This window comes from Aegilops tauschii, chromosome 1, assembly GCF_002575655.3.
Source record: "Aegilops tauschii subsp. strangulata cultivar AL8/78 chromosome 1, Aet v6.0, whole genome shotgun sequence".
Classification (NCBI taxonomy): Eukaryota; Viridiplantae; Streptophyta; class Magnoliopsida; order Poales; family Poaceae; genus Aegilops; species Aegilops tauschii.
This window is the reverse complement of record NC_053035.3, coordinates 56,988,881-57,013,797: the sequence shown is the minus strand read 5'-3', so window position 1 is coordinate 57,013,797 and position 24,917 is coordinate 56,988,881. Positions and strand designations below refer to the sequence as shown.

The 24,917-nt window shown below is 47.8% G+C and overlaps 2 protein-coding genes across 2 annotated transcripts; both read left to right on the top strand.

Moving 5' to 3' along the window:
- Nucleotides 1–10,230: 10,230 nt before the first annotated feature.
- LOC109734119 (uncharacterized) lies at nt 10,231–19,665 on the top strand. The gene is made up of 5 exons (XM_020293341.4): nt 10,231–12,229; nt 12,320–12,638; nt 12,753–13,544; nt 14,072–15,238; nt 16,156–19,665. The coding sequence occupies exons 2-5, from the start codon at nt 12,443–12,445 to the stop codon at nt 19,242–19,244; spliced, it is 5,244 nt and encodes a 1,747-aa protein (XP_020148930.1). The 5' UTR covers nt 10,231–12,229; nt 12,320–12,442; the 3' UTR covers nt 19,245–19,665.
- A 2,891-nt stretch (nt 19,666–22,556) lies between these two features.
- LOC109734120 (protein RGF1 INDUCIBLE TRANSCRIPTION FACTOR 1) lies at nt 22,557–24,244 on the top strand. The gene is made up of 2 exons (XM_020293342.4): nt 22,557–22,727; nt 23,272–24,244. Exons 1-2 carry the CDS (start codon nt 22,668–22,670, stop codon nt 23,962–23,964), a joined length of 753 nt encoding a protein of 250 aa, XP_020148931.1. The 5' UTR covers nt 22,557–22,667; the 3' UTR covers nt 23,965–24,244.
- Nucleotides 24,245–24,917: the final 673 nt, after the last annotated feature.

Below are 24,917 nucleotides of genomic sequence, written 5' to 3'. Positions count from 1 at the left end.
AAGTATCCCAACGCAAAGGGAATAGCACATGATAACCAAAGGTTCACTCAAACATCAGTCGTGTACTCATAGGGATAGATATGGATGTCCACGACTCCGCTATCGGTCATTGAACGAAAGGGGTTTTGTTCATGTCTATGTTTTACCAAACATACATGTTCACCAGCTTAAGGTAATCATGATTTGTTGAGTGTTAGTAGCATAGGAGTAATGAGAAAATATTTATGAAGTAGTTTCATTAATATTCAAAACAATTTCGAGAGGATCGGGAAGCGTTTCGGGGTCACCGAAAGGGTTTCGGGGTTAACCGGTTTATACCGATAAATAATATATTGGTGGAATAGTTTTTGGTGATGTTAAACTAATATTAAAAGGATCTAATAATAATTAGGAGGCTTTTATATTTATTTAAATATCAACATGCTTTAAAAGGCCAAGTGGTGGAAAAGGATATTGGGCCACTTGGGCCCAATATGAGGCGGTGCCCCTTTCTTCTTGGAGAAGGAAGAGGGCGGCTGAAATGGAGGGAGAATTCCCCTCCTCATGGCTAGTGCAAAGGGGGGATCTTTCCCCCTTTGTGATGCCCCCTCTCCCCTCCTCCAACCTATATATACTAGAGGTTCTGGGCACTTTTAGACACACAAGTTTTGGAGCCTCCTCTGGTTCTCTAGTTCTAGTTCTAGTTTATCCAATTAGAGACAGATCTAGATCCTCTGCAATCCTTAAAATTAGAAGCCCGGTGTGGTTATAATATCCTCCCTCTAATTCTCCAGTGATGATTAGCTATCAATGGTGAAGCGTTGTTGGATCGTGAAGACTGTACGCTTGTAAAGCGTGGAGAGGCCGTGCTTTCGGTCTTTCATTCGAGGGATCGTTCATGAATGGTTCGAGGGACTTCAAGCACGATCTACACTGACTCATCTTCTTCCGCTGCAACTCGGAGTTGGTAACGATCCAATCTAAATTGTTATTGCATCTTCATAGTGTTCCTAGTTGATCGTAGGGTGATTTTTTTGTTTTCTACTACGTTTCTTGATACGTCTCCAACGTATCTATAATTTTTTATTGTTCCATGCTGTTATATTATCATTCTTGGATGTTTTACAATCATTTTATAGCAACTTTATACCATTTTTTGGGACTAACCTATTGACATAGTACCCAGTGCCATTTGCTGTTTTTTGCTTGTTTTTTTTTACTTTGCAGAAAATCAATACCAAACGGAGTCCAAATGCAGCGAAACTTTTTGGAGCTTTTTTTTGGACCAGTAGACACAAGTTGGGCCAAGGAAGTACCAGAGGGGGGCTCCGAGGGGAGCACAACCCACCTGGGTGCGCTTGGGGGCCCAAGTGCGCCCTGGTGGGTTGTGCCCACCTCGGCCGCCTCCCGCACCGCCTCTTTGCTCTATAAATACCCCAATATTCCAAAAACCGTAGGGGAGTCGACGAAACACAATTCCAGTCGTCACAAGTTCCAGAAACCATAGATCCAATCTAGACACCATCATGGAGGGGTTCATCATCCTCATTGGTGCCTCTCCGATGCGTGAGTAGTTCATTGTAGACCTACGGGTCCGTAGTTAGTAGCTAGATGGCTTCTCTCTCTCTCTCTCTTGATTCTCAATACAATGGTCTCTTGGAGATCTATTTGATGTAACTCTTTTTGCGGTGTGTTTGTTGGGATCCGATGAACTTTGAGTTTATGATCAGATCTATTTTATCCATGAAAGTTATTTGAGTTTTGATCTCTTATATGCATGATTACTTATAGCCTCGTATTTCTTCTTCGAATCTTTGGTTTAGTTAGGCCGACTAGATTGATTTTTCTTGTCATGGGAAGAGGTGCTTTGTGATGGGTTCGATCTTACGGAGCTCAATCCCAGTGACAGAAGGGGACATGACACATATGTATCGTTGCTATTAAGGATATCAAGATGGGGTCTATTCCTACATGAATAGATCTTGTCTACATCATGTCATCGTTCTTATTGCATTACTCCGTTTCTCCATGAACTTAATACACTGATGCATGCTGGATAGTGGTCGATGTGTGGAGTAATAGTAGTAGATGCAGGCAGGAGTCGGTCTACTAATCTTGGACGTGATGCTTATATAATGATCATTGCCTGGATATCGTCATGATTATTTGAAGTTCTATCAATTGCCCAACAGTAATTTGTTTACCCACCGTATGCTATTTTTCTCGAGAGAAGCCACTAGTGAAATCTACGGCCCCCGGGTCTCTTCTTTATCATATTTGCCTTCGAGATATATTTTTATTTGCTTTTTATTTTCAGATATGTTAATCCAAAAACCCAAAAATACCTTGCTGCAATTTTTTGTTATTTATTTTATCTCACGTTCCCGCGGGATCTATTTATCCAATCTACTACAATTTTATCTATCTTTTTACCCGGGAGGGATTGACAACCCCTCTTTTACGTCGGGTTGCAAGTATTATTTTCTTTGTGTGCAGGTACCGTTTATGTAGTGTTGCGTGGTTCTCCTACTGGTTCGATAACCTTGGTCTCATCACTGAGGGAAATATCTACCGTAGTTGTGTTGCATCGTCCCTTCCTCTTTGGGGAAATACCGACGTAGTTCAAGCCGCATCATTTCCCACCAGTGGCATATAATGAGTGATATTTTTACACTCCTCTACCATTTGTTTAAACTAAGATATTTTAGTTAAACCGAGATAGTCGCTCCGATATTGCCACTAATGACTAATCAATGCATAGGATTCCACAGATCCTCCTTTTATTGTGTTTCTACACGAAATGGGCTAAATATGAACGAAATCATGTAACAACATGGAAAGGAGTGAAGGAGGAGATAGAAGAAATCAAAGGAGGCGCACAAGAAGCCATAGAGCAAAAGAAGGTGCTCCATGCGACCGCAACCACTCACATGAGTGGCTGTATGGCGTGGAAACCGAGGCCTCTTGTCCACCTAAACAACTTTTATAGAGGGTCCGAGGCCGAAATATCAATAGAACATCCGCGAGGGAAGCCAGAATAGAGTCATCGTCATCCATCTCCATCAACCCTAGTCGCCGCCTTTTCCATCTCCATAGCCACCATTACCACCATAGTTCTTCTTCCACTAGATCATACTTGTAATCATCCATCACACATGGCATTCATTGTACGACATATTATCAACCAGTCCATTTCCATGATGTATTCTTCGTGTGATCTGATATCCATGTGTGAGTAGTTTGGTAAGGTATGGGTTGAGGCAAGAGCCTTGCAACCCTCTATATTTGTTGTGGGGATCAATCAGAGTGCTTTGAATTAACATCCCGTATGTGTGAAATAAAATTGTTCCATAGATGTCTCTTGTCTCGTGTTTGTTCTTCATCCCTGCAGGTGCCCAGGATTATGGAGAGCAAGCCACGGAGAGGCTAAGGGCAGGGAGATCATGAAGTGTTATTCTGAACACCAATGACAGAAGGGTTTAATATGGTAACACAGATCCTATCTCTGGGGATTCAAGAGGTGTAGTCATTAAACGTCCAAAGCTCTTGTCCGATTATATCAATCTTAATTATCAAGGCAACCCCGCGAGATGGATAGGCCCTTTGGTTGTAGGCCATCTAACTACTGCTATGGACCCGTAGGTCCAGAAGGAACTACCGAGACATCATCATGGAAGCAACAAGGTTGATGAAGATTGCCTCCCCAATGGTTTCCCCCTCTGGCAGAGTATCAAAAAAGGCCTCCAGATGGGATCACGGAAGAAGAGAGCTTGCGGCGACGATAAAACCATTTTGGGCATCACTTCGGGGATTTTGGAATATTAGGGAATTTATAGGCCCCTCCATGGGCGTCGTGTGAGCTTGTGGCTCCCTCGTACGTCTTCTGGTCTCTTCCCGAAGCTTCTAGGACCTCTTGTAGTCTAAAAAAATCACCGTAAAGTTTCATCGTGTTTGGACTTCGTTTGGTATGGTTTTTCTGCGAAACAAAGAATAGGCAAAAAACAGGAACTTACACTGGCTAAGTTAATAAGTTAGCCCATAAAAATAATATAAAATGACATATAAAGCATATAAAAATAATAATATAATAGCATGAAACAATCAAATATTACAGATCGCTGGAGTCGTATCAACCTTCACTATCTAAGACATATGTGAAGAGCCTTGTACAAGCTAGCAATTCGATTGATTTTAATTTTTATTCTTGTGTGAACGGCACTCATGTATTCTATGTCTGTGTGCCACATCTTGTATACTAATTACCTTCTTATTTATCAAAAATTCCAAGGTAGGTGCCTTTCTAAACTCGTTTCGAAAGCACCTTTCGTCGGGCATCCAACGGCTCAATTTAGTATACACGCCTTCTAGACATTGATGTACTTACCAACCGATAGTTGTATTACATAATGGTGTATAACATCCAGACGTGTCTCGTCGTGCTGGTTATCCTTGTCCGTTTCTTATCTCTTTCCTTTTGCATCCCAATCTCCACCTTGTCACATAAAATAGCAATCCTCCTCCACCCCCTCTCCATCCTAATGAGGCTTCCCTACGCAAAAACTCCATGGCGGGGTAGGCTCCCTTTCGACATGGGTCACGCCGGTTTCACAAGAGTCTAGGCAAGTGGCGGCCAAGATTGAACTTCCAAAACACTCTCTAGATCTAGCGACAAACAGCCAAACCACCACTTACTCGAGCCTCCGCACCATGATTGCTACATCAAGAGGTCGGCAGAGGGGGTGTGCAGTCATGCTACAATTCTTGTGGGCAAATCGTGTGAAGTGGAATGTTCTTGAGTGAGGGCATACATGGATCACAATGACTATGGTGAGCTTTGCATGTTCATTCGATGAATGAGCTAATGTGAATATATGTTTTGTTTCTTTCATGCATGGGAAGTTTTAGGGGATCTGAAAATCATCATAACTGGCTTTCAAACTAAAAAGTGAGAATCATTAGTCCATATTGTGTACCCACATGACCAAAACTTCTTTGACGAAGTAGGTGTAGTAGAGTTATCAAGTCATGCCATTAAAATGTATTTTACTGATCTAAGACATTGGCGAACATGTTCACTGTGTGATATATCTCCCATTGTATGTGACAAATCTGACGTATCATCCTTACTCACAAAAGAAAGTTGCTAAGACCTTTTCCTTGTAACCATGCATGAGTGATAGTCTGTTCTTGGACAGATGTGAAGTACTCTAGAAGCTAGCAATTCGGTTATTTTTACCTTTTCTTGTCGTGGTAAAAAAACTCGTGTGTTGCATGTCCTTGTACCACATTTTCTACATATTGATCACATTTTCATTTCTTGATTAGTTCTGATATGGTGTTAGTGTTTGGTCACACTTGTTATTTTTTGGAAATGACTTATTTACCTCATTTTTGAAAGCAACTTTCCTCGGGTGCGTGACAACTCGATTTACTATACATCTCTTCCAAACATTAATGTACTTACCATCTCACATCCAAATTATACGATGGTGTAAACTATCTAGATGTGTCTTATTGCACCGATTCTAATTGTTTGCTCGTTTCTTATCTCCTACATTTCACAGCTCCAAGCTTTGCAATGTCACATGAAAGAGCGCTCCCTCTGCCATCTTTAATGACAGATTGCTCCCTCTCCATTAATGATTCAACCATCCAAAAAACTTTCCTGGCCGGTCTGACATGGGTCACACATGGGGGTTTAGGCTAGTGGCATATCGACCTAATTGACCTTCCAAAACACACTCAAAATCTAGTGACAAACGCCCCACCTACCACTTAGTCAAGGCTCCCCAGCATGGTTGTTATGTCAAGAGGTCGCTGGAGGGGGTGGGTTATGCTTTAGACCTTGTGGTCTACAAGCCTCACGAGTGGAAGCTCCCATGAGTGAAGGAATACATGGAGCACAACGACCAAGGTGAGCTTTGAATGTTCTTTTGGCATGCTCTTGGGGAGATATTCTTGTGTTTTGTCAACCATTGAAACCTAATTAGGGGATTTAATAGCGCATCTCGACATTACTAGTAGTTTACATAATGAATAGCAATTTTTGTTGACTAGTATTTTGTTGAGTCATATACAAAGTTATGTTTATATAGGTAATCCATGAAGAATATCATATGGATTTAAGATATGAACATTATTAGGTCTATGTATGTATCAATGTCACTAAAGTGAAGAGATAAGTTTACTATGATCAAGAATAAACACATGGAGTGAAATGCAAAATACCAAGATTGAGTTAACTGGATGAATGAAATATGATGAAGGTGAAATTATAGGGAATATTAAAAATAACCAGAACAAAATACAAGGTATGACTGAAAGATGGTCATGATTGGAGAGATCATGAGCCAAGACGTGTAAAAACAAGAACTTAAGCAATAGAAAACAAGAGAGTGACTAAATATCTTCAAGGAATGTGAAGTTTGAGTTTATGAGTTTATATATTGACAATCAAGGCTTTGTTAGGTGTTTCAAGAAGAAAAATTAATTGGCTCTTAGGAGATCCAGGTAGGGCTTAAGAGGACAATGTTTGATCATTCAAAATTGGTAAGCACTAATGTGTCACATGAGACCAAGCAATCTATAGGTGTAAGCAAATTTTAGTTATGCTCTGTGAACTAACTCAACATATGTACAAAATGTGGTTGAAGGTCAGGTACCACCCATGGACTTGTGTAGAAAGGATGATTTCAATCACCCATGTCATCGAGGTTGCGAAGAGGAAATTCAAGATATTCACCCTGATAAAAATATAGGCTTGAAGCACGCGTACATTTTGTGATAATGGCCAAGCGAAGATGGGCTTAAATGAAAAGGCTTTCCATATTGTTAGATGAATGGACAAAACTGGAGGTGTTCATCAATTGATTGTGACCTGGAGAAGGCTTCCAACTTGGAGCAAAGATTGATGTCGCCATCAAGTTTAGGTGGATTAACGCAAGACAAAGGTATGCATACAATTTAACCAATTTATGGGTGAAGCCAACCTCACCAATGACAAATAAATACAATATAAAAACATTTGACGATGGACAGATTTACCAATACTGATTTGATATTGCAAATGTTGACATATTTTCTTCAAACTTGATCATACGTTAAAAGTTTGTCTTCAGACTAAATATACAGGCTTTAGGTTTTGAAGCGGGAAAATATGTTGCAACCTGTAATCTTCATATGCCACATAAATAAATTGCCTATGTTGCAAAAAAGATGTCCAACATAGACTTCCACAAATAATTCAACCAGGAGCCATGTTTTCATGAAAGACAGAGTAGAAACAACTTACACATGCTAAGTGACAAATGAGTGAGTTATAATTGGAGTCTCCAAGTGATCAAGACAAACCTAGAAACAATACAGGTACGCTCAACCTTCACACTAACTTTTGGCACAAGAAGACGCACAAAACCCTATCTTTTTATAACTCAAATAGTTGAACAAGTATAGGTAATCATACTACTTTCATATTATGCACATTCAAGTTTCCATCACACTAGAATAATTATTGTGACCTTCTAGCATGGATTATGTGTCGAGCAGCTAGTCGATACTAGTTATGTTACAGTCATCCAATCGTAACATGATTGTCGACTAGGTGTCTCGACTCGACTCATAGAGGTAGCCGATCGATTACTCAATTAGCCAATGACTAACCTAACCAGTCGAGATTTTTGCGTCGAGCAACTTCCTTTTGTAAGAGGGGCACACCGTCCGGTGTTTGGGCCAAGAGGATAGGGCCATGCTCATGGAACCCTAACTCCAAAATGAGCTCTCCTGTCCAGCACCCATCTAGCCGCATCTCCCCTAGCCACCACCATTGTCGATGTGCATGTGGCAACGACCCGTTGTCGCCTTTTACCGCCATACTGTCCACCACAATTACTCGAGTCGGCACCCCGCCAACTCATCTTGACTCATATTTCTTGCTTTGTATTGCAAAAATCACAAATATCTATCACAATATTGGACTGTGACCAACTACCATATTCGCATGGAAATCACGAGCCCCATTAAGATGATGGTTCTTCGCTTGGCCTGCGGCCAAGAACCGATGCTGGACCTCAGATAGGTTGGCGCGCAGAGGCTGTCGCATCAGGAGTGAATGGATCGAGAAGAGGTGTCTAGAGGGGGGTGAATAGACTCTTAGCAAGAAAAGTTGCTGTTTTTTAAATTCTTTAAGTTGAAGTGGAGTTTTAGCACAAGTTCAAACATTCTTATCACAATTCAAGCAAGCATGCAAAGAGTATATGAGCAACGGAAAGTAAAGCATGCAACTTGCAAGAATGTAAAGGGAAGGGTTTGGAGTGTGCAAACGCAATAGGAGACACGGATGTTTTTCTCGTGGTTCCGATAGGTGGTGCTATCGTACGTCCACGTTGATGGAGACTTCAACCCACGAAGGGTAACGGTTGCGCGAGTCCACGGAGGGCTCCACCCACGAAGGGTCCACGAAGAAGCAACCTTGTCTATCCCACCATGGCCATCGCCCACGAAGGACTTGCCTCACTAGGGTAGATCTTCACGAAGTAGTCGATCTCCTTGCCCTTACAAACTCCTTGGTTCAACTCCACAATCTTGTCGGAGGCTCCCAAGTGACACCTAACCAATCTAGGAGACACCACTCTCCAAAAGGTAATAGATGGTGTGTTGATGATGAACTCCTTGCTCTTGTGCTTCAAATGATACTCTCCCCAACACTCAACTCACTCTCATAGGGTTGGATTTGGTAGAAAGATGATTTGAGTGGAAAGCAACTTGGGGAAGGCTAGAGATCAAGATTTATGTGGTTGGAATGGAATATCTTGACCTCAACACAAGTGTAGGTGGTTCTCTCTCAGAAAATGTATGTTGGAAGTGTATGCATGTTCTGATGGCTCTCTCCACGAATGAAGAGTGGGTGGAAGGGTATATATAGCCTCCACACAAAATCTAATCGTTACACACAAATCACCAAACTCGGTGTGACCGAATCAGAAAACTCGGTCAGACTGATTTAGTTCAAAATATGAACGTTAGGATTTTCGGTGGGACCGACATGATCAACTCGGTGGGACCGATGTGCTAGGGTTAGGGTAAAGCCTTATCTCGGTTGGACCGATTACACAAACTCGGTGGGACCGATTTGGGTAATAAGCACAACAGGGAGTTGGCCAAGCAAACTCGGTGGTACCGATTTCATATTTCGGCGAGACCGAAATTAATGCAATAGGCAACACAGAGTTTGCAAGCCCATCTCGGTGAGACTGAATTGATTAGGGTTTCTCGTAGTGGCTATGTCAAATGAACTCGATGGCGCCAGATGGAAAGTTTCGGTGGGGCCGAGTTTGACTTTTGGTTTTGGACATATGTGGATGTGAGAAAGTGGTTGAGGGCTTTGGAGCATATCACTAAGCACTTTGAGCAAGCAATCCATTAAGCTACACCTCATCCCCTCTTAATAGTATTGGCTTTTCCTATGGACTCAATGTGATCTTGGATCACTAAAATAGAAAATGTAGAGTCCTGAACTTTGAGCTTGAGCCAGTCCTTTGTCCTTATCACCTTGAAGGGGTTCCACATCCTCTTGTCCATGCCACTCCACTGTTGGACTTATCTGAAATATACTAGATGAAAGTATTAGTCCAACAAGAGATATGTTGACATTAATTACCAAAATCACCCAGGGAGCACTTGTGCTTTCAAGGAGTCATGCCCATTTTACGACCAACATGAGGAGACAATTGACCATCTACACCTGCATTGCATCTTTGCACGGGATCTACGGGCCAGGATCCTCCAGGCGTTGGGTGTGGTGCAAGGCGATCCACGTGTGAGGGAATCACTCTCGAAAAGGTGCGCTAGGCATGAACAACAAGGACGTCGCACGAAGATGGTGCGCACCGTATGTCTACTAGCCATGTGGGAGCTGTGGAAACATCGAAAGGCCATATGTGTTTGATGGGGGATCACCATGGCTGAGAGAGGTACCCCGTCGGATTACGAGCGAGAAGTATGGCAACAAGCGGGACTGCTGCGAGGAGAGGGACCATTGGAGGCTCTCTTCGTAGGCAGCAATACAGTGGGTGCAGGGCGAGTAGTCCTGTAGTTTTTAGAGCATGGAGTGGGGTGTGATTCGCTTTGTAATCATAGCTAGTAAACCATTGGTGGAGGGGCTCTTCCCCCCTTCATTTGTTAATATATGATGATACGCACACTCGTGCGTATTCGAGAAAAAAAGAAAGGACTGTGACAATATTACTATGGGGCTGTTTGGTTTCCAGCCACATATTGCCACACCTCATCTTAGGCAAGTTTGACCAAGTTAGGTGGATGTTTGGCTCTAGCCACACCTAAGGCAAGACTTTTTATAAGCAGTGAACCCAACATAAAAAGTGTGGCAAGATTTTCTTAGGCAAGCCAAAGTATGACTAACAATTTGAGCAACCTAAGTTAAGCAAGCGTGGCAAAAATAATGTGACGACACAAGGCAACACATAGTCACGATCCAAACAGCTCCTCTATTTTCTACTCCCTAGGGCCAAAAAAGTAAGCAAATTTTCAACAGTGGAACACCGTGTACATTCCATATCCCTGCACATTTGTCCATCCATCCCTCACCGAGTAGACTCCGTATGAATGAACATATAGATCTCTCCAAATCCTTCTTAGGAGAATTGAACTTGTTCATGTGGAACACTACGTGCTCCCAAACAACCCCACGAGAATAATTTTCAGGAAAATGCGAATATTACTATTTCCAATGAGCAGTAGAACGTTCCAGGCCCAGAGCAGAGCGAGTACACCATCAAGGCGGCGGGGCCCACGAAAACCACGTCCATCAACCACCAACACACGGAAAGAAAAAGAAAATCTCCTAATCTCGCCGCAAAGCCCGATCCGTCGTCAGAACCTACCCCCGGATCGCCTCCGTTACCAAATATCCCATCCCTCGCTTTGCTCGCAGCGCTGCCTACGTTGCTACGCCACCCCAACCGGCCCCGGGTTTGTTCCTTTCTTCCCCAGCCAGGGGCCTCATCTTAGCCGTCCGTCGCCGAACCGAGCGTCCAGATCCACCCTGATCCTGCTCCTCCCCTGTCACGGCGGTGGAAATTTCTCGGTAAACATGGCCGATGCTTCTTCGCCCGCGGTGTCCATCTCCCTCACTCTCTCTCGCCGAGCTTCACCACCGCTGCCTAACCAGACCAGACTCCATCCGTCCATCCATCGACCGCCTGCTACTCCCCTCAGCTCCGATCGATCTGCTCCGGCTCGCTCTCTCCCCCCTCAACTCCGATCGATCTGCTCCGGCTCGCTCGCTCGCTAATGCACGCGGAGATCGGCCGCGGCCTCGCCGGCGGGGGACCCGGATCGCTCGCCTCTCGTCGCCGGCGACCACCGCGGTGGAGACGCGCCGGGAGAGATGCCGATGCCGATGGCGTCGGCGTCGTCCCCGATCTGGACTGCTGCGCCTGCGGTGCGGTGGGAGCCCGTGGCGGTCACGGCCGCTGCCACTGCCAGCCGGGGCCCACGCGGGGCCGGTGGCAGCCCCCGTAAATCCCGAGGCTGGGCAGGGGCAGGCGAGGTAACCCCGCTCACGCCCGGCTGGCACCAGGCCAGTTGCTTGCGTCGCAGACTGCCTTCCGCTCTCCCTCGTTTATCCTTTCCTTTTCACCCTTTTTTTTTCTCCCTCTCCCCCGTGCAATAAATTAGTGGAGCAAGCCAATAAAAAAAGATTTTCCCGGCCTGGGGAAAAAAAGATTTGTTTTCTCCCCTCTCCCCCCCCCTCTCTGGGGTAGGGCGGGGCGGGGTGGGGTGGGGCACGCGGACGCGAGGTGGGGTGCGAATCAAATGGGGTTAAGTCCCGGCTGCGTCCGCTTTATCGGCTCACGTTGCCACAGCCTCCGTTCCCTTCCCTTCCCTTCCGCCTCTCTCTCTTTCTCTCTTCTCTTTCTTCCCCCCACCTCCTCCCCCCTCTCTCTCTCCCTCCCGCCCGCCTCCACCACCGCCGCGCCTCCTCCGGCCCGCCCACGCAGATCACACCCCGCCCTGCCCGCCCGCCCCCGCCTCCCTGCTCGTGGGACTCCGGGCGCCGGGCCTCCGCTACGGTTCGCATCTCCCCTCCGCCGCCTCCACACCAGCGGGCGGCCCTCGACGGCCTTCCTCCCCTGCCCCGCCCCGTTCCCGGAGCCTCCTTGTGGTGCTCCTCCTCCGGGGACCGACGCCCGGTGAACTCTGGTGCCCGCTGACCGCCGCCTCCGCCGGGATTGTAAGTCGTCCGCCTCTGAATCCGCCTCGCCGCCGGCCGTCTCCGGCCAGGAGTTTTTTTTTCCTGACCTGCGTGCCCGTCCTCGTGCAGGTTGCTCCTGGATAGGAGGCCGGCGACGCTGCGGGCTCTGCTCTGCCGGGCGTATGTGATTTGCGGCGCCCGCCGGAGCTGGGGATACGCGCCGCTGGAACGACGACCGCAACGACGCCGTGGATGCCTCCGCCTCCGCCGGATCGGAGGGAGTTCCTCTACAGGGACGGGCGCAGGCACGACGCGGCCGCCGGGGACCCCCTCCTGCCGGCGCCCCCCACCACGCCGCGCTGGAGGGACTCCCCGTACCACCCGCCGCCGCCCCTGCGCGACCACGCCCGGCCCTCGCCCCGCAGGACCGCGTCTTCGGCCTCCTCAGGTAGGTTTCCGCCCCCCAGGCCCTCAGATCTGATGCGGCCGCCACCTCCGCTGCCGTGCCGCAACGCCTCTCCTCCTGCCCCGCTGATTCCCCCCACCCTTTCTGCTGTTTCAGAGGGCTATTACAGGCAGGGCGCCGGCGCCTATGACCGCTCCTACCCTGACGAGCCGCTGGGCTACACGCCCTCGCGCTCCGACCGCTACTGGCTGGAGGAGGACCCTCCCGCCGGCTACAAGGGTTTCAGCCGCTATGGTGGCGGCGGCGGCCGGAGGGACGGCCGTGACTTGCGGGGATCCTACCGGAGGTCTCCGTTTAGGAGCTACGGAGGCGACTTCCCAAGAGGCCACCAGGAGCCCCCGCCTCCCCCACCGCTGAGGAGGTCTCCTCTGAGGTCAGTTGCTGTGCCGATCTGTTACGACCCTCCCAGTGATAGGGCTGACAGGGAGGATAAAGAACACCAACCCCGTGCGACTCCTTGGCGGCCGCTGCGCCGGAGGGAGAGCAGATCTGACGCTGCAGACGCAGCTGGCGCTGGACCTTTGTCAGCTCGTCAGAGCGCTACTGCAGGGGCGGCTTCAGAGAAGAACGCCCCATCGCAGTCTGCGGCTGTGGCAGATTCACAGTCGGCTGAGGAGGAGACACCCAGGAAGAAGCCCCGGCTTGGATGGGGGCAAGGCTTGGCCAAATATGAGAAGCAGAAGGTGCCTGGTTCTTCAGAATCTGCTGAACCTGTTGCTGAAGGGAGCCCTGGCGGCGTTGAACAGAAGGAAGTTGAAGGCGCACCTGCACCTGCACTTTGTGCATCTCCAGTGGCCGCACCGGCTGCACAACCATCTGCACCTGCACTTTGTGCATCTCCAGTGGCGGCACCGGCAGCACCATCTGCACCTCCATCTAGTTCTCCTGGTATGCAACCCGTTTTGACCTTCTTTTCCTTGGTTTATCCCAGTTGTTTTCCATGTGAATTTGATTCCTGTTTTAATCTAGGTCAATATGCTGTTGATAAATCAGTTCTGTTAGGAATGAATGGAAAAAGTATAGTTTATTTGAAAACAATGCTCTGCTTGAACTTCATATATGTGCCCATGAGATAGCATATGTACTTCATTCATCTTGCTCGATCCCCCCCCCCCCCCCCCCCCCTCCCCCCACACGCACACAAAACAAAAAAACAAATGGTCCTCCACAATACATCTTTTACCCTTGGTTTTGCATTCACCATATCCACAGTATGTCCCTTCCATCCACTAATAGACACCTTCCTGTTAGATTTATATTGTTGCGACAGTACATTAATTGCTGGTCTTCAACATCTTCATTTTGTCATGCTACGTTAAGATACTTTGTTCATGTTTATAATGGAACTGAGCCGGGAGAGACCATGCAGATCAAATGTCTTGAAAACTGACTGTTACCTCCACGTTTAACTGCAGTGCCTGAAGATAAATCCTGTGAACTGACGACAAATACAGTCACAGTGTCCAATAAAGATATCCCCGGGGCGGAGGTCCAGGCTTATAATGATGAAATCCCCATTAAGTTAGGTCAACTTGATGGTGATCGCATTGGCTCCCTTGCCAATGTCCTTGCTGAACTACTTCAACATGAAGATTCTTGTTCTGGTGATTCGAGAAGACTGACAAATAGTAGTAAGTTATTGCTACTGAAAGAAAACATAGCCAGGGAGCTTGAGAAGACCGAGCTTGAGATTGATTCATTGGAATGTGAACTTAAATCTGTGAGCACTGAATCAGAAAACAAGGCTCTTGAAGATGCACAAAATCCTTCACCTTCTAGTGGGACATCAAAAATTCTAGCCAAGCCTGCAACATCAAAAGTTCTAGCCAAGCCTGAGACATCAAAAGTTCTAGCCAAGCCTGAGATCTGTGGAACATCATCTTCCCCTAAAGAACAAGGGGTGCTCACTCCTTGCAAGCTTTCTGTGGAGCAGGAAGCTGATGCTAACGGTGTAGACTTGATGGATGTTGTGACAGCTCCTGTTCGCGGTGTAACAGCAGTCTCATCGGGAGAGAGTGTTGCATGTCCTGGAGTTGTTGCTGAAGCTCAGGTTGCTGTAGCTGCAGATGTGGCCCCATTGAAGCCCTCTGAAGGAACTGGTTCTCAAATTGATGCCCACTGTCCGAGGCAGGAGCCTAGTTTGTCCCATGATAATGTTAGTTCCATGAAAGCAGATGGCAGCAATGCCTTATCAACCAGGCAGTGCTCACACCATAATGACAACCGTAATTTAATCCCTTCAATTATTGCTGTGAACAATGATATAGCAAAAGAATTTAATGAACTGGTTTTCAAACCTTTGCCTGCTGGTCAACCATGTCTTGGTTTATCTAGTCAAATGAAGAATGACCTGAGTGTCAGAAAGAAGCTTTGCATGCATAAAAATAGACTAAGATTCAAAGAGCAAGCACTTACCTTCAAGTTCAAGGTGCTGCGACACCTATGGAAAGAGGATGTGCGGCTCCTCTCTGTAAGAAAGCAGCGCCCAAAGTCTAATAAACGCACTGATCAGAGCAACCGTGCATCACAGAGTGGATCTCAGAGGCAACGCTCGTCTAATCGCTCTCGATTGGGCATGCCCGGTCAGTATTTCCCTCTACTTATTCATAGTACATATTATCCCATTATTTACTTGTAGAAAATATAGTTTCAACGGTGCTTTTTTGACCTTTCAAAAGTTCTGTGTGGTGTTTAGCCGTCAATCAAATAAATGTGCTATGATAGATAAGTTATAAGGGAACATCCTCTGAATGTTTTGGTATTATGCTAATATATACCCTGCCTTCCTGCTGTTGAAGCTGCCGCACATTTTTCTGTGGCACTTCAAAGAAAAGCAATTCATGCATAAAAAGTTGTGGACGATGATATTTGATAATATGTCACAGATTTAGTCCCTTGGACGTATGGGAATTCTTGGAAAAGAGTCATTCCTAGAAACCGATGACACCAGCTGTCATCAAAATGTAACTAGTACCTATCATTCTGTCTTTATCAGATACACAAAATTGCAAATCTGCTATGTATGGAATAATTTCTTGAAATCTACACATGGAGTAGTTGGATTTAGATCATATACTTTAGCCTTTTCCCCCCTTGATATCTACACATGGATAAGTTGGTTTTAGAACATATTATTATACTTTTGGCTACCTCCTATGAAGTTACTGCAGTAGGCCTTATTGCCTTAATGTCTGTATAAAGGATGCCTTAGTGAATTCAGATTGATACTTTATGGCGTGATGATAGACATAAAGGGATATGTTTTACAAGTATTGCAATGTTCTGCTTTCTTTTCTCTTTGCACTACCTTTGCATGTCTTTGATGTGCCCTTGAATATACTTCTGTTTGCAACTATCTTGTCTTCTATCCGCCTTTACTGCTCTTATGCATTTACTCACCACATTTGTGTTATTTACTTATGTGTATCTATGGTATGCATGCAATTTCATACCATTTGTATTTGAGCACTATTTGACTTGGTGTTCTTTTTGTTTACAGCTGGTAATCTGAGTACGTTTCCTACCACAGAAATATCAGATGTTGCAAACAAGATGTTCACAGAATTTCAGTTTAAGCGCTGCAGAAATTACTTGAAAATGCCAGCATTAATTATAGATGAAAAAGAGAAAGAAAGTGCTAGCTTTGTCAGCAAGAATGGTTTGATTGAGGATCCTGTTTCAGTTGAGAAGGAGCGGTCAGTGATAAATCCATGGACCCATGAAGAGAAGGAAGTTTTTATGCAGATGCTTGCTTCATTTGGCAAGAATTTCTCTAAAATCTCCAATTTTCTACAGCACAAGACAACGGCTGATTGTGTTGAGTTCTACTACAAGCACCATAAATCTGACAGTTTCCGAGAAGTTAAGAAACTTCTGGATCTTCGGCAGCAACAACCCACCGGCAATTACCTAGGAACAAAATCTGGAAAGAAATGGAATCCTGAGAATGCTGCATCTCTTGATATGCTTGGAAATGCTGCATCAGTCGTGGCTGCCCATGGTCTTGATTATGCAAACAGAGTGGAGAAAGATACTGAAAAGTCTATTATTCGGACTTCTTGTAGGTCTGATGTTTCGGCTGTGGCCAAAGGATCTTTTGATAAGGATGGCATTGCTAATGTATCTCTGCATGAGAGGGAATCTGTAGCTGCTGATGTCTTGGCAGGCATATGTGGAACTCTCTCCCCTGAAGGAATGGGCTCATGCATTACCAGTTCTGCTGATCATGGCCAAAAGATAGGTGCCACAAGAATGGAGTATCTTATAGCAACTCCAGAGGCAGACAAGAGCTTTGATGAGGAAGATGATCTCTCAGACCAGGAATGCGAAGTTGACTCAGTTGATTGGAACGACAATGAGAAGTCACTGTTCATTGAAGCTCTGAATAACCATGGGAAGGATTTTGCTCGAATCTCCTCTTATGTGAAGAGCAAGTCATATGAGCAGTGCAAGGTATTTTTCAGCAAGGCTCGCATTTCACTTGGTTTGGATTTGATCTATCAGCAGACTACCGATACTGGTTTGCCGACAGGTGATGCCAGTGGAGGTAGGAGTGATACTGACGAGGCATGTGCTGCTGAGATGGATTCTCCTATTTGTAGCACACAGTCTCCTGTGGAAATGGAGATGGAAGTTTGTCCTTCTGCTGATAAAACCCTTCAGGGGCATCTTCTATCTGGTATCACCTTTAAACAGTCAGAAACTGATAGATCAGATGGGCCAGATATTGTGGACCTAACATTTGAGGAAGGTGAGATCAAGGCAGAGGATACTAATAATTGTAACATTCCTGTTCATCATGGACAGTCAAGTGAAGCCACTCATCAGTCAACACCTTCATGTGCTCCTATCGATATCAATTCTTCTGAGAGCACAGGGAGTATGGAGAACAGAGAGCACAGTAACCAAGTGAGTGTGCATGGCAACGGAGCCATGGCCTCTTCAACTGAGCAGTCTGTGGGAGCACACCTGGAAATCAGCTCCAGTCTGCACAATGTTGAAGTTATTGAGCCGAGCAAGGCGTCTGAAAAGATTTGCACTCAGGTATCCAGCAGGGAACATGCTCCCGAGAGTTGTGCACCCAGCAGCGCTGGAAATTTAACCACGCCGGTTTTCTTACCTGGAGTCATCCAGTCGAGCAATGTGTATGAAGGGATTTGCACCAAGGAATCCAGTGTGGAAAGACCTTCGCAACAAGCACCTTTGAGTGCACACATGAAGGCTGGAAACTTGACTCTCTCTGTTTGCTTACCTGGGGAACAGTCTAGTAAGGTATCCAGTATCGAAGGACCTTCAAAACATGCACCTGAGAGTGCACACGTGAAAGCTGGAAATTTGGCTCCCTCTGTTTGCTTACCTGGAGAAAGTGGCAGCAAGGAAAATGTCGCCCATTTCCCGGACATGGCTGGTGTTTCCTGTATTAGGCCTGCATTTACTTCGAGTTATCAGCAAAGTGTGCCAACAGATCTGCTCCCAGCAAAGCCAAAATCACAGGTTACCCCTCTTACTCCAAAGGATTTGATGCCTGTTCAGTTTAGTTCTGACCTTCCTGATCCTACCTCAATTCGTTTTGAGGGCATAGCCTCCATAACTTCACCAAATTTTGGTGATCATGCCAACAGAGTCAGCAATACTCCAGGGCCCAAGGACATGAACAAGTTCCCAGTATTTAATGAACAATCTCGGAGCCAGCATGATGTTCTGTTCCGCAATATTGATGGGTACTTGCAGCACAGACGGAATCATCATCTGGCAGTTGATATACCTGCTTTTTCTGATAGCACTGTAAGTGGCAGTGTGGGAATTTCTCATCCGGATCAGTTCACAATAACCAAATACCAGAATGGCAGGTCGGGCAGCTCAGGTCTTTCAAGCTCATCTGCTGGGTTTCTGATGAATGGGAGCAGCAAAGAATTACGGGAAGGTCAGTTGAAGCCCTGTTCCCACAAGGCAAGCACTGAGAGTTGTGATCAGGTGAAGCGCCCCGGTGATGTCAAGTTATTTGGGAAAATTCTGAGCCATCAATCATCCTTGCAAAGTTCTGGCTCATCATCGAATGCAACTAGAAGCAAGCCTCCCCCGCCAACGACAGCAGCAGGATTGTTGGGCAGTGGAATGGATCGCATGGTTTATTCATCTAGGCCCACGAATACTGCCCACTTTGGGCAGGACGAGCGAGTGGTGAGGAGCTACACTCACCTGGATGGGAGCACAGCACAGCCCGAGTCGTCTTTGTTCAGGGTGGCGAAGTGCCAGAGATCATCATTGGCCAGCGTGCCATTTTACTCGGCTAAAAATGGCACACTGGGTGTATTTGCGGAGTACCAACAGCCTTTGCGGCAGCAGCTTCCATCAGATCCGAAGCGGCTGGAAAGCTACGCCGACCTCCAGAAGAGGAACGGAATAGAGCTTATCTCAGGGTTCCAGCAGCAGCAGCAGCCCGGGAAAGCCGCGCGGCTCGGGGGCGCTGGCATCCTCGTGAGCCCCGTGTCGGACCCGGTGGCGGCCCTCAAGGCGCAGTACGGCTCGAGCTCGAAGTTCCTGGGCAAGGACGCCGACCACCCCTGGAAAGACATAGGAAACAGGTAGCAGCAGCAGCCACCAGTAGTAGCATTAGGCGGGCAAGTAGTGCATGCTTTTCTTTTGCTCTCTCTCCCTGTACCATATTTAGTTTTTGTAACTTGGGATGGAAGGAACTAAAAACAACAGCAGGGAAAGCGAATGGCTTTCCTGTCCATATCGTCGTCGTAGGGCTTTCTTTTGTCGTGGGATTAACTCTTTTCTGCAGCTCCGTCGTCATACTTAATCTAGTTCTTTTTTTGGATGTTGCCCGCAGTGGCTGTAGGTTTGGTAGAGGCGACAAAGGCGGTTTGTCGGGTAGGGCTTTGTTATTTATGTATCCGGTTTTTATTATGCAATGCAGAAACCTCACAGACAGATGATTGTAATATGGTAATGTTGATGATGCTCAACTCAGCAGCTTCCTCTTCCTGCTGGAGTTTTGGTTAAATGGTGCCTTGCTGTGTGCTTCTCTTGCTTTTGTGTTTCTGATCATCATGATTGTTGTGTAAATTTAGCATTTTATTCTTTTGTCACTTTAACCAGCTCCTGCCTGCAGGGAAATGCAATGTGCTCACTTTGCTGTCATGTCGGGCATGATCGGCGTCGGCTGCGGACGGAGGGGCGCACGCCGCATGGAATGCTATTTTGTAGTGGGTTAAAACGGTTTGTGCATCGTAATATTTTGAGGTGATGAAGTGTTGTTGGCTGGCATCCGCCTAAGTTCTGAATTTCTGATGGTTTTGCGCTGCTGGTATGAACCGTGTGAGGCTCAACTCTGGGCGTGGGGTTAATGAATGGCAGCGTGCTTTCCAGTTTCTGATCCATCGCGGAGCATCTTCTGCTCCCTTGCTGGCTCTGGACGGGTGTCTTTGCCTTCCTTCCCGGACGGCCGGTGTTTCTTTTCCACGAGCTGCTGTTCCTGGACTCCGGCGTGGTGCTTTGACCACGAAGAAGTACTCGTGAGAGATGAGACCGAGAAGAAGTGATGGTGATTATGCCAGACGAGGTCATCTCAGATAATCTGCATGATGAGCCTACGGAGGCAACGTAGGGGAGGCGAAGAGATGAGCGGCGTGAATGATGGGCAAGGCATAGAGAGTGAGGGGTGTGCCCTGAGCCATTGTTTGCAGCAAGAGCAGTTACTGGGTCACTGTGACGCTTCCGACTGTGCTGCTGCTTATTAAATAGGTCCCGCCTCTCTGTTTGACACCGGAGGTGAACAGCGCGTCTCAGCAGTCCGGCAGTCTGTCACACGAGGACGAACGCAGCGTCTTGTGTAGGGTCATATGGTTTGCCAGGAATGGCAGGCACATCATGTGCTTGCTAGCTTCACCCCCAAGAAACCAGTATATTTGCAAGGCGAGATATTATTATTAATTACACGTCTCTAGGTGATTCCTTAAATGCTGTTGGCTCCAATTTTTCTGTTTTGAGGAGTTAACCACACCTACTCCCTCCGTTTCAAAATAGATGACCCAACTTTATACTGAGTAGCCGTTAAAAACTGTTGGCTCCTCCAAATTTTCTGTTTTGAGGAGTTAACCACACCTAGCCGATGATTACTTAAAAACTGTTAGCTCCTCCGAATTTTGTGTTTTGAGGAGTTAACCGCACCTAACCGAACCCTTATCTGCTGCCCCACTACCTCATTTTTAAGCGGTCGTGAACTATTCTTAGAAAAAAAATTCCTTTCCTTCTTCTCCGCACCATGACGTCTCCTCTCCTGTCGTCCCTGCTGCATGGGATGCCCTGCTCACTGCTGAAATGGACCCACCGCCACAGTGGCGGCTCCAGGAATTTGCAACTGGGTATTCCTGTGTATTCATTTTGCCAAAATCATTTTTGTTTTTCGAATATGGGTATTCACATGGGTATTCACATGAAGACTCAAGAATACCCCTAGCGCCATCCCTGCCGCCACCCCATGGCTTCCTCACATGGCGTGCCTACTTGCCATGACAACTGACTCGATGCAAGGGTTCCAAATTCAGTTATAAGGTAGCACCTGTCGAGTCTTGATCATACCTCGAAACTTCGGTCACCTGTGATGTATTGCTGATACATAGCGCTATTCGAACGACATTGCTACCTACTAGGTGGCTGGCGCCGTCTAGTCATCGCCTTCGTCGAAGTCCTCCATGTTGGCGTTGCCACTCGTCCTCCTTTGCGGACAAGATGTCCTCGTGTAGGGTCGGACTCACGAGCGACAGTCGTGAGCTGCCGCACATCCTCCTCATAGGTGAGTGTGGAGCCGTACTCATGGATGATTTGCGCCTCGTTACAAGCTTGGAGGGCGGTGATCTCGAGCACAACATCGATTGGGTCCTCAGGCTTTGCCTTCGGCTCCAGCTATGCCACTACGGGGACGACGTCATTCCCCCGGATGAGGGCGCGTCTGGGTCGACGGGGACAACGTCCTTCTCCTCCTCCTCCACCCAGACAAGAGGCCTGGCTGCCTCGCGATCGCCAGATCTGCAGCCGCTTTTGCTCTGCCGTTGTGTTCAGCCAGTAGGCTGCGTTCCAACATGACGACATTGTCGCTGAGAGAGGAGGAGATGGTAGGCAAGGAGGAGGCAGAGCTTCTGTGATGGGGACACTTTGCTGACATGCTTTATAGCCGGGGATGAAGCCGCGTGGCCATCCGAAGGGGGGGGGGAGGTTGGCGCCATGGCTCGGTGGCTACTGGTAATGTCGATCCATTCACCAGTTGTTAAGCAGGACATGGAGATGCGTGTATGAGCGGCGTCGCGCTTCAAACACGGCCATGGCACGAGGAATTAGAATCTGGAACTTTCCTCCTACATTGGCGGTTGGTATATGAAGCGAGCTCCATGTTGGCCTCCCCAACCTTCAAATATGGAGGCTACGAAGTCGTTTATTTAGCGAGCTTCATAAACTATGCCGATCGACACCCATATGGCGACACTGCTAGAGTGTAATTCTGGCCAAAAGTCACTATATTAACAGTTATTATGTTGATCTGGGTCATACACGACTTTGCTAGAGTTGTTCTTATCTCCCCCTTTTTGTGCAACAGTGGTATGTTGTTGCCCACCTCTGCTCTTAGCCACGCACGCATAACTAGACCTGGGGTGGTCGTCCAACCCTTTTCATCGCCTTCTTTTCTGGATGGCGATATGTTCTTCATCATCTTCTGGACGACCACCCAATCATTCCTTCAACAACATTATCCTAACTTGTGATGTTTTGAAGGGCTAGAGGCGGCATCAAGTTTCGCTCACACTGCCGCCCCTGGTCCACTCAAGAAAGAGTGAGCCCATCAATACAAGCCCAGCCCATCACTTCCTGTAGAGACAAGTCAGCCAGCCGAGCCGCCTCTCCTTCCGGAGTCCACCCAACCCACCAACCCGCCGGGCTCTTGGATTCCCACCGCGGCGCCCCACCTTTTCCTCCGCCCTCGCCGCGCGGCGCGTGTCACGCCCAGCCGCCATGGCGATCGACCACGACTCCCCCTGCAAGGAGCTCCTCCCCAAGGACCGCCGCAGCATGGTAAAACCCTACCCTCCCGCCACGCCATTCCCCATTTCGTCCTCGCTCCTCTCCCCCATGTGCTCCGCGTTCTTGATTCCCCGTGCTCCACTCCAGGGAAGAACGAAACCGTTTCTTGATCTGTCACCCTCCTCCTTCATTTTCCGTGCGTTACTGCTGCATTGGGCGGATTGCTGGTGTCGAGGCTGTTGGGTGTATCCTGGGGGCAGTGAAATGGCGATGGACGGAAGATCGATCTCGCCATCTCGGAAAGATCGGTGTTTTTTTCCCTCTCCTTCAAAAACCCTCGTTTGTCCTCACCCACCCCTTCCAGGGGTTCGATTTTCGTTCTTGCGTTTTTTCATGGGTAGGTAGTATCGCATTTGGTTGCGTTGGTTCGGAATGAACGAAATGAAATCCTGGCCGGGTGGTTAATCTGTTCGTAATTGCTTCTCCTTCGGCGGATTCCCACGGACGAACACGTTGCGTGCATGGTCATTCCCTGGTGATTTCCATTTTCAAGGAGGGCAATCTCTCTGACCAATCTTGCTGTTGTCGTCTGCAGGATGATGACGGCCCTGAGCCGGAGGAGGAGGTTGAGGAGGACGAGAAGTCTGCGGAGGTGGAGGAGGAGGAGGTCGAGGAGTCTGCGGAGGCGGAGGAGCAGGAGCAGGTGGTGTCCGCGGACGGCGAGCGGTGGCCCCGGTGGCTGCGCCCCATGATGTCGGCGCGGTTCTACACGCCGTGCAAGACGCACCCTGACTCGCGCCGCGGCGGCGTGCGCGCCATGTTCTGCCTCGACTGCGCCGACGTCGCCGGCGCGCTCTGCTCGCTGTGCGCCGACCAGGGCCACCGCGGCCACCACGTCATCCGGGTCCGCCGCTCCACCTACAGCAGCGTGCTCATCGTGGCGGACGTGCGGGGGCTCCTGGACGTGGACGGCGTGCAGACCTACGTCATCAACGGCGCGCGCGTCGTCTTCCTCAGGGAGCGCGGCCCGCAGCAGAGGCACGCCCGCAGCGCCTGGAGCTTCGTCAACCAGTGCGGCTGCGGCCGCGGCCTGCTCGAGGCCTTCCGCTTCTGCTCGCTCAGCTGCAAGTTCCCCGGCTGCCGCCACGACGGCAACGCCTCCTCCTCGCCTCCCTCCCCGCCGCGCAATGCCGCCGACCAGGCCTCGACGCCACCACCGCCGCCGCAGCCTGCACACCGGCGCAAGGGCATCCCGCACCGGGCACCGTTCGGCAACCTCGCCGTCTGACTCCAGCCAGGGTTGCAGTGAAGTTTTGACAGGGAGAAGAGATTACTAGTAGCCTTTGCCATCATTAGGACAGAAAATCTTCTGCAGCTAAGTTATGCAGATGATCCTGCTCTGCTACTTCTAGTCTTCAACTTCTGGTAATTGTTCTTAACTTTTTGGTAGATGTCCTGAGAATTTTTTGGATGTCATGAGAAACTAGTCTAATAGTATGACCAGCCAGGTAACAATGGAATAGTTTTGAGTCTTGATTGCTGCTAGTTGCAGCTGATCTGTGTGTAAATATGGTTGCAGGCTGCAAGATGGGGGGATTGGGGATGGGAGCATGCTTGCTAATTGAATTCAGCTATGTGCTTCCTGACTGTTTTTTTTTTTTTGCTAAACTATGCTTTGAGGCATCTACAAATTCCTTGATACGGATGCCGCCGTTTTACTGTGCAAATCCCCAGATGCTGTTGATTGATATTGATGCTGCCATTTTGCCAATTATGTTGCTAATATGAAATCTGACTCCTTTTTCTCTGATTATTACTTGTACTGATCATGCTTTGATCTAGTTCTTCCTTTGATCATGGGTTGAGTTAAATGAAACAGCGATACTTTGATATGAATTTGCATAGGTGGTATATTTGGTTTCTGAGTGCAAAAACACATGGGCATCTATCTGCAATGCTCTGCTTCAAGAGCAGGACCTAAGATTTTCTGCTGCTTCCACACATTGGGAACACTTGACTGAGATCATCTTCGTCAAGAGCAGGCCTTGACGCCACCGCCGCAGCCTGCACACCGGCGCAAGGGCATCCCGCACCGGGCACCGTTCGGCAACCTCGTCGTCTGACTACTACAAGGTTGCAGTGAAGTTTTGACAGGGAGAAGAGATTACTGAGTAGCCTTTGCCATCATTAGGACTGAAAATCTTCTGCAGCTAAGTTATGCAGATGATCCTGCTCTGCAAC